Here is a 10,714-nt window from a genome sequence, read left to right as displayed (position 1 = left end):
GTGAATAAAATGTTTATATAAACATATGTATATACTTGCTGTCCCGGCAAACGTTGTTTTGCCATATAAATAACTTTTCGGTTATTTCTAGTTGAAAAAAAATGTTAAGGGTGGACAACCCTTATCACTAAGGGGTATGAAAAATACATGTTGGCCGATTCTCCGACCTACTTAATATGCTCACAAAATTTCACGAGAATCAGCCAAACCGTTTCGGAGGAGTACGGGAACGAACATTGTGACACGAGAATTTTATATATCAGATAAACTGTGATTCCAACCCTTGCACTGCGCGGTATCATTATTATATTTTTCCGGGACATCCGGTCACCCGTGCTCCTTCAGGACTTTAACCCAATTGACAAGATGAAACCGGTACGTCTATAAATAAACCATTCCGAGTCACAGCATACGTACATCACGTCTATATCCCTTGTGGGGTAGACAGAACGAACAGACTTGAAAGGACTTATAGGCCACGTTCAGCTATTTCGCTAAATGATAGAATTGAGATTCAAATAGAGGTTGTTAGCTAATCGCCTAAAAAAATAATAACTGCTGCATTCAGGTGTATTGAGATCTGCCTAAGTAAGCATGCAATTATAAATTTATAAATAATGGACAGATTACACATCAATAGTTCGCGTAGTTGTAAGTTCTAGACTTGTGTTACGAGATACTAACTTAAGGATATTATATTTTATAATTAATACTAATATAAACATTTAAGATCCGGGTCAATCATAAAAAGTTCGTTTCTCATCATGCCCTGGCCGGGATTCGAACTCGGGACCTCCGGTGTCACAGACAAGCGCACTACCGCTGCGCCACAGAGTCCTTAACTTAACAAGCTGTGAAAAAAATGATAAAGCTTTTACTATGAATAGCCGGACGGGACCCTTCTAAGGAATGGATGTCGCTCAATTTTCTTCAGCAATACTCATTCGTTTCTTGCGTAATAGATTTACTTTGACTTATGGACATGTGATAAGTTTTTTGGAGTATGGCAATACTCAGTATCATGACAGTTAACCCTTCAGTGATATGTTTTTGGTCGGAGATTGGTCGTTTTTGTGGCTAACATTTTTTGGGAATAAATTGGTTTTGGTAGCTAAAAAGCCTTTTTAAAAATGAGGAAACGTAGATAAATACTACACAATTGTATATATACACACATCAAATCACCTTTTTCCCGGAGGGCTAGGCAGAGACTACATCTTGTCTTGATCTCTGCATACTTCTTTCGCTTCATCCACATTTATAAATCTCTCCATGCAAGCTCGGCGGTTTCGGGTACTCTTGACCCCTGACCTTTTGCCAGGGCGTCCTTAATTTGATCAAGATACGTTCATCTAGGCCTGTCCAAAATACACAATTGTATTTTGGGATAAATTACCCACATTAGTTTATTATATTAACTGATAAGCCGTAGTATATATTAGTATACGTTCAGCTGTTTTGCTTAATGATAGAATTCAGGTTCATACCGTAACAGGTTGCACGTCGCCTAAAAGAAGAATTCCAAGTTTATAAGCCTCATCCGTAGTCATCTTTAACGACATCCAAGGGAAAGCAATGGAGTAGTCCTATATTTTTTGCCGTCTGGTTCCCGGCACCAATAGAAAAAATAAGTAAACACACCATGCTTTATCTTAAAAATATTAAATCATGCAAGTGAATATTCAGAAGTTCCTTAAACTTATGTTCTCTTAAGCTTGGCAGTAAAGGCTGTCATAAAATTTGATAAAATTGGAGTTTTAAAATTTAAGCGCGCGGAATTTACGAGTGGAAACTTGCAACATGTTGAAAGTTTGAAGAGACGCAAGGACAGATATATTAGCATTCTTATATCTCCGTATATAATATTTTTAATATAAGTATTTTTATTATAAAGAGGTAAGTATGTATTTTTGTTTGTAACTGATAAAGACTAAAAACTATTTAATCGATTTTCCGTTAGTTACTCTTAAAAGTTTAGTTATTTCGTTATCAAATTTTATCTTAATCGACCTACAAACCAGATTAAGATAAGCCTTAAAGGTCTGCAATAAATCCTTTAAGATTCCTTACAGTTTCTATGAGATATTGTTTAAGCCCTTAGTCGCCTTTTACGACATCCATGGGAATGAAATGGAGTGGTCTCCATTCTTTTTATAATAGGTGCCGGGAACCACACGGCACAGCACGGCACAGTTTAATAAAACAAAGGCCAAAATAAAACACAACATTTGAAGTGGTCCCACAGAAACCTGTACTATGTCATATTACTATTCCAAGTTCTGCGATTGTAGCAGTAGGTCTTGTAATTTTTTAAATATCCCGTGTTCAACCGTATGCCGTTAACCTGGTCGAGGGCGGAACTAGCGGGAGACTGAAATATTTAATTTAATGACTTGCCTTTGTCACCCGGCTTCGCGGCTGGAACTCTGGTCTAAATAATTAATTCGCTAATTTTGCAGTGTGTTCCCAACTGTTGGGGAAAAATGTTGTAGGGAGATTTTTTTTTGCCAACTGGCAACACCACTATGTGTAGTGTCATTTTCATGACACCATTTTGTCAAATACTCGTATTGATTTAAGACAAGGCTTATAGGATCACTTTGGCGTCAGTTCAGTCCATCAGTTTGCTCAAAACATACATACATATTATCACGTCTATATCCCTTGTGGGGTAGACAGAGCTAACAACAGTCTTGAAAATACTGAAATGCCATGTTCAGCTGTATGGCTTTATAATGGAATTGAGATTCAAATAGTGACGGGTTGCTAGCCCATCGCCTTCAAGAAGAATTCCATCTATGTATATTAGCCTATCCCTAAGTCGCCTTTTACGATATCCATGACAAATGATCCCGAGTTTATTAGCCTATCCCTTAGTCGCCTTGTACGACATCCACGGGAAAGAGATGGAGTGGTCTTATCCATTAGTGTCAGGAACCACACGGCACAAATGGTTAAACACACACATCACAAAAAATCATGTGTATATCGAAAGCGGACTAGCAATTAACTTAATGTGTATAATATTTTAGAGTACACGCCAATACCACGTGTTGCGCAGATGCTGTAATGTTTTGTATAAAGGCTTTAAGGTTATAGACGCATTTCGCCCCGCATGGGATAGAGACGCGGTAATAGAAGACTAACCTTTTATAAATACCTATATGCCTATATAAATATACATACCTATATGCTATACTTTGTATATAGCTGAATACATACACCGATTATTTATTCTCTCATGACTGAGTCAGAAACAATTGGACCACATGCGACTTAAAACAGGAATTATGATTATGGATGAAGCGGTGGTTCCCGGTACCAATAGAAAAAAGAATAGGACCACTCCATCTCTCACCCATGGATGTCGTAAAAGGCGATTAAGGGGTAGGCTTATAAACTTGGGGATTCTTCTTTTAGGCGATGGGCCAGCAACCTGTCACTAGTTGAATCTCAATTCTATCATTAAGCCAAATAGCTGAACGTGGCCATTTAGTCTTTCAAGACTGTTGGCTCTGTCTACCCCGCAAGGGATATAGACGTGACCATATGTATGTATGTATTTTGTAGGTGGAGGCTAATTGGCGCGAGCGAAGCTGCGGGTAATAGCTTGTTTTGTATGAGGGCAAGTATCGAACAAGCGAAGCCGTGGATTTAAGTAAGCAAGTAATAAAAACAAATAGTTTTTTTGTTCAACCGGCCAGAAACTACAAAGAGAACGATCAGGCTTCGCGAGTTTGTGAGAAATGTCCTTTAATAAATAGTGAGTAGCGTTGTCGATCGATGGTTGACTATCGATAAGCTATCGATAGTTTGGTAAAAGCAAGTCCAATTGAGTAAACTTAACTCAGCTGGTATTTCGGCCACGTTATAAATAGTGAGTAGCGTTACCGATCCGATATTCCACTATCGATAGGCTATCGATAGTTTGGTAAAAACAAGTCCAACTGAGTAAACCTAACTCAATTGGACAGTTGACTACATAATAAATAGTAAGTAGCGTTACCGATGCGATAGTCCACTATCGATCTCGATAAAGTTAAGTAAAAGCAAGTCCAACTGAGTAAACCTAACTCAATTGGACAGTTGACTACATAATAAATAGTAAGTAGCGTTACCGATGCGATAGTCCACTATCGATCTCGATAAAGTTAAGTAAAAGCAAGTCCAACTGAGTAAACCTAACTCAATTGGACAGTTGACTACATAATAAATAGTAAGTAGCGTTACCGATGCGATAGTCCACTATCGATAGGCTGTCGATAGTTTGGTAAAAGCAAGTCCAACTGAGTAAACCCTAATTCAAGTGGACAGTTGACTCCATAATAAATAGTGAGTAGCGTTACCGATGCGATAGTCCACTATCGATCTCGATAAAGTTAAGTAAAAGCAAGTCCAACTGAGTAAACCTAACTCAATTGGACAGTTGACTACATAATAAATAGTGAGTAGCGTTACCGATTCGATAGTCCACTATCGATAAGCTGTCGATAGTTAGGTAAAAGCAAGTCCGACTGAGTAAACCTAACTCAATTGGACAGTTGACTCCATAATAAATAGTGAGTAGCGTTACCGATCCGATAGTCCATTATTGATAGTTAGTAAAAGCAAGTCTAACTGAGTTAACCTTACTCTGGGGTAGCGGTAAAACAAATTATTGAGGTCACTGGATTTTTGGTTTAAAGTGAAGATTGAAAATCCGAAAGGAAGAATAAGCGGGAAACGGGAATCGTCGTCTATAAGTAAAACTATTGACAATATCGATAGTAAAAGTATCGATAGTTCGTCAACGCTAATAGTGAGCAATAAATTCAGATACTTTGTAGGGAACAAGACTGCGTGTACTATGTCGTAAGCATTATTCTTTACCTTCATAGTAACATGTGATAGATTTTTTTCAAAATTTTATATAATCACGTCAAAGTGAAATAGCATTAGTTTTTCGCGCGACTCAAATGTCTTCGCGCGTTCCTTGATACCGGGATTCGCTACGGTAAGGGAATTTTTATTATACATATCTATTACTTTTTTACATACATATATATATAGTCACGTCTATATCCCTTGCGGGTTAGACAGAGACAACAGTCTTGAAAAGACTTTTACATTTCCAACCTGTGTGTGAGGCCAGATCGAAAAAATAATAAAAGAGTTCTCTCCAATTAAAGACTACCAACACATCTTTAGGATTAGACGGTGACGACAGTCTCAAAAAGAAAGGAAGGTCACGTTCAGCTGTACATCTTAACAATGGAATTGAGATTCACAGACACAATGCATTCACATACATACATACATATGGTCACGTCTATATCCTTTGTGGGGTAGACAGAGCCAACAATCTTCAAAAGACTGAACGGCCACGTTCAGCTGTATGGTTTTATGATGGAATTGAGATACAAATAGTGACAGGTTGTTAGCCCATCGCCTAAAAAAAGGAATCCCAAGTTTGGAAGCCTAGCCCTTAGTCGACTTTAACGACATGCATGGGTAAGAGTTGGAGAGGTTCTATTCTTTTATGTATTGGTGCCGGGAACCACACGGCACAACAATGCATTTACTACAGACAAAATACAACAGAAAATATGAAAATTGCACACGAAATCGAGTAACTGCAGATTGCACTAGAAAAATACAGCAAAAACAACTTACTTCGGCCAAAGACAAGACACTAAGTGGAAACTAAATGAACGGGGGTACTTAGGAATTCAATAACAGAAGTATTTGACTAATGCTCAAGGAAATTGCTTCTAAAGGAACGCTTGAAGTTCTAATATGCGGGATTAAAACTAATGAGACCTAGCGGATTTTTCAGAAAATGAGAGCGCAAATTTTAATGGAACGTAATTTTTTATTCTTGATTTTTTTTCAGTTTCTTTGTTAAAATTGTTGAGTTTTTTGTAGTAATATATGTAAATATGTCACTCCTTTATTCTTTATGAGATGGAAAGAGACGTAGAAAAGACTAAAGTCACTTTTAAATATCTCGTACATAAAGTATCTCGTAAAAATCTTATATTTAAATATATACCATTCCACAGAAATAAATTCCCTATAACAGAGTCTATATTTATTACAAGATTATACATAGTTAGCAAATTTTCACTGGATATCACTTTAGACCTGTTGTGGTCATTTTACTGAAAGACGCCTTAGGGGACTTCTAATTATAACGTTCTATATATAGTAAGGTCTATCTAAACGATGTGGGTGTGCCGGGTACTTTAGGAATAATAACTTAAGTGACCTTTGGCTGCCTACACAATATGTTCGAATCGTAGCAGTTTTGAACTCTTGTTCATATCAATAAATATATATATATATATATATATATATATATATATATATATATATATATATATATATATATATATATTTATTGATATGAACAAGAGTTCAAAACTGCTACGATATATAAAAATATCAAATATATATGTATATTTGATAAGTTCGTTTTATATATATATAACTTATGAAAGATTAAAAAGAACAAGACATCAAAACTGCTACGATTTGTTAGTTTCGTCAAAAGCTGTAGAAGATTGCTAGGAATACCGCTTACACAACCACTTATTTTCCTTTCTTTAGAAAGTTGTTAACCATTTTTATTTTAAGTTGTAAATATACATTAAGTTAGTAAGTTGTAAATATAAAATAAGTAAGTAGCTAGACTTGACCTTATTGTTATTAAACTATTTTCTTTCTTTTTGGTTTGTTTAAAAACGCGTCCTAGTCACACGAGACACATTACTTCATATGATACAGGTTTATTTCTAGATTATGGAACAGAGAATTTTCTTCTTAGTGCATACTATTTTTATATTTTGTACTGCAGAAAAAATGTTAAATTAACAAATTTATTATATTAATTTCATATTCTATAGATAATAAATAAATAAATACGGGACAAATTACACAGATTGAGTTAGCCTCGAAGTTCAAGACTTGTGTTACGAGATGCTAACTCAACGATACTACATTTTATAATAAATACTTATATAGATAAACATCACAAGACCCAGGTCAATCAGAATAAGTTATTTTCTCATCATGCCCTGACCGGGATTCGAACTCGGGACCTCCGGTGTCACAGACAAGCCGTCAAAGGCCGTCATAAGAAAACACATAATTAAATGTTAAAAAAAAAAAACAAAAACGCAGACATTCTCCCGCCAACTTTCGTCAGAAAATGTTACAATAAGAAGCAGAACGCTCTAAATATTAGAATTTATTGAACATAAATCACGAAACATTGACTGGACCTCTCATTAAATTAACGTTTATAACTCGACAAGAAATCGAAGACATTGAGCACATCTACCAACAAACTACACAGCCTTACATCTCGTACACATCCAACAAAGCCAATTCGGGCTTATCATAACCCAATTCTTCCGGAGTCTCAATGCCAAGGTCCGTCAATGTTGGCTTGATTTCCTGAATGATGTACGGGTATATCTCGTTCACTTTGGATCCGCACTTACACTTGCAAGCTTCAATGAACCTAACAGCTAGGGCGTAGTCATTCACCCGTCGACAGGCGTGGAGGGCTGCCTTGATGATCCTAGGGTCTGGTACCAGGTCCATGCCGTGAAGGTCGTTCATTCCCTTGCGTACCTCCCACCCGTCTATATCCGGCTTGTTGAAGAATGCTTCGTACCTGAAAATTAAGACGATAATAACTACATACATACATACATATAATCACGTCTATATCCGTTGCGGGGTAGACAGAGCCAACAGTCTTGTAAAGACTATCAGGCCACGTTCAGCTGTTTGGCTTTAAGATAGAATTGAGATTCAAATAGTGACAGGTTGCTAGCCCATCGCCTAAGAGAAGAATCCCAAGTTTATAACCCTACCCCTTAGTCGCGAATCTCAATTATATCATTAAGCCAAATAGCTGAACGTGGCCATTCAGTCGATTCGAGACTGTTGGCTCTGTCTACCCCGCAAGGGATATAGACGTGACCATATGTATGTATGTATGCATCCCTTGTCTGGTAGACAGAGAGCTGAAAGGCTTACTAGCTAGGCTTAGTCATCTGACTATTATGTATGTATTTCCTTTCACTGGAAAAACTTCATCAATAATCACTTAAAGAGAATTAGTTTGCATCCAATATGTTCTCTCTTCAAACTAGCATAGGTAAATGTCGAATTAATATTTCAAGTTGTCTCACCTGCAGTCGAATTCTTCATCAGATTCAACTGGGCCACCATGAGCCATACGTTTAGGGATCACAGAACTGACTCTGACCGAAGGTATGAAGGTTTGTTTGAAAACGTGTACCAATCTGCTTGAAGCTGAAAGCAGCATTTTGTTTGAAACGTTGAAAAGGTATCTAACGCAGAAACTTCACTTTTCACTCTAAGACAAGATAGACAGGTAACGAATGACAAATGAAAACAATAGAATAAAAATGGTTCCAATTCACACCAGCCAGCCTTCATACTTAAAAAATGTATGTGCTATACCACACCTTAGAGTATGTTTGTACTGTATTACAAGAAAAAAGAGCCACATATAATCTCAAACACTTTAAGGACGGAAAAATTAATTCCGACAAACTATTTTCATTCCATCTCTTTCTGATTCGCGTTATAGGAAAGAGACATAATCAATAGTAATTAAAAAAGTTCAAGGTGGTTTTAACATCCATGGGAACGAGATGGAGTGGCCGTATTCTTTTTTTATTGGTGCCGGGAACCGCACGGCCACAGGCGTCTAAGGGAAAGGCTTATAAACTTGGGATTCTTCTTTGAGGCGATGGGCTAGCAACGTCACTATTTGAATCTCAATTCCATCATAAAGCCAAACAGCTGAACGTGGCCTATCAGTCTTTTCAAGACTGTTGGCTCTGTCTTCCCCGCAAGGGATATAGACGTGATTATATATATGTATGTATGGTTTTTACAAATTTTGTGAACCCCCAATGATTAGACGTACATGGCCAACCAGTTTTTTTTAACAGGAATTAGTGTTGTAATCTACGTTGTAACCTAATTAAGAGTATAGAGGAGGACATAGTGTACCCACACTAAACTGCTGTTCCCGAGGGATATGCGAAAAACCTTTATTCTTTTGTTGGATGCGTTAAAATTGACGCTTTTTGCAAGTGACGTTTAATTAGTTTCTTTTTGTAGGTAGCATTTATTTCGTTGTTTTTTCTATAGATGGCGTTAAATTCTTCTGTTGAAGATGCTAAATTCTAGCAGGCAAAAGCTGGTATTTTATACAGCATTATCTGTGTTATGCAGAAATGTATACAACGCTATGATTGCAAGGAAGAACATACATACATACATATGATCACCTCTTTATCCCTTACGGGGTAGACAGAGCCAACAGTCGATTTAAATAGTGACAGGTTGCAAGCCCATCGCCTAAAAGAAGAATTCCAAGTTTATAAGCCTATTCCTTAGTCGCCTTTTACGACATCCATGGGAACGAGATGGAGTGGTCCTATTCTTTTTTTTATTGGTGCCGGGAACCACACGGCACTCGGCACACGGCACGGCAAGGAAGAAAAACATTAATAATCTAATGTACACAAGAAATAAAACATGGTGCGTGTAAGTGATGTGAACAACATGTTGACACAAATAAAAAGGGCAGGTTTTTTACTACGTCCGTAGTTGAAAAACTACGATAATTATATTTCATACATACGTTTCGTTATCCCGAAACCGACGAGCTTGCATGTAGAGAAGAGATATATATAATAGTATATACATTCAATCTCGTCTTAATCCCTTACGGGGTAGACAGAGTCGGGTGTCTCGCAGAGACTGACAGTTCAGCTGTATGGTTTAATGGTGTAATTGAGATTATAGTGACAAAGAAGAACCTCACGTTTATTAGCCATTCCCTTAGTCGCCTTTTACGACATTCATGGGAAGTATATAGAGTAGACCTATTCTATAATGCCGGAAACCACACGGCACCAACAAAGAAGAATAAATTATAACTAATAAGTATTTATTGAATTATACATTTTTAAAAATTAAAACAAATTTATTCATGTTTGAAACAAATAGATTATAAGTTTAATAAATTTATCGATAAAGGGGGAAAATACAGTTACATCTCACAAATAAACTTGGAATAAATTCAATTTGAATATGACAAGATGATGACTTGAACTTATAAATGTACGGAAACTCGTAGGCGTCTCCGTAGCGTTTGCTACGACGCCTACGCCGTTCGTAGCAAATTGAACAACCGTAAATTTGCTCTGTTTTAAGCACAGAGCGGGGCACGTAAAGCGACGTTGATGATGTGCTTATATTAATAGAATCGAAGTTTATTAATAATTTATACATTCTGTATCCCTACCGGTGTAGACAGAGTCAATAATCAGAAGAGAAAAATAACAAATAATATTTTTTCATGAGCCTTTTCTTCATAGAAATTGTAACAAAAAAATATAATTAAAAAAGAAGAATGATATTAAATAAAAAAAGACAAATGAAAAGAATTTAGTATAAATATATTTCTCATGATCAGATACATACATAAATATGGTCACGTCTATATCCCTTGCGGGGTAGACAGAGCCAACAGTCTTGAAAAGACTGAATGGCCACGTTCAGCTATTTGGTTTAATGATAGAATTGAGATTCAAATAGTGACAGATTGCTAGCCCATCGCCTAAAAAAGAATCGCAAGTTTGTAAGCCTATCCCTTAGTCGCCTTTTACGACACCCATGG

At 36.7% G+C, this 10,714-nt stretch overlaps 1 protein-coding gene across 1 annotated transcript; it reads right to left on the bottom strand.

The window, feature by feature from the left end:
• Window positions 1-7,338: 7,338 nt before the first annotated feature.
• On the bottom strand, window positions 7,339-8,320 carry LOC106132216 (cytochrome c oxidase subunit 5A, mitochondrial-like). The gene is made up of 2 exons (XM_013331575.1): window positions 8,184-8,320; window positions 7,339-7,660 (listed from the first exon to the last, which is right to left on the bottom strand). Exons 1-2 carry the CDS (start codon window positions 8,318-8,320, stop codon window positions 7,339-7,341), a joined length of 459 nt encoding a protein of 152 aa, XP_013187029.1.
• Window positions 8,321-10,714: the final 2,394 nt, after the last annotated feature.

Source organism: Amyelois transitella, chromosome 3 (genome assembly GCF_032362555.1).
Source record: "Amyelois transitella isolate CPQ chromosome 3, ilAmyTran1.1, whole genome shotgun sequence".
Taxonomy (NCBI): Eukaryota; Metazoa; Arthropoda; class Insecta; order Lepidoptera; family Pyralidae; genus Amyelois; species Amyelois transitella.
This window is presented reverse-complemented; position numbering and strand designations above follow the sequence as displayed.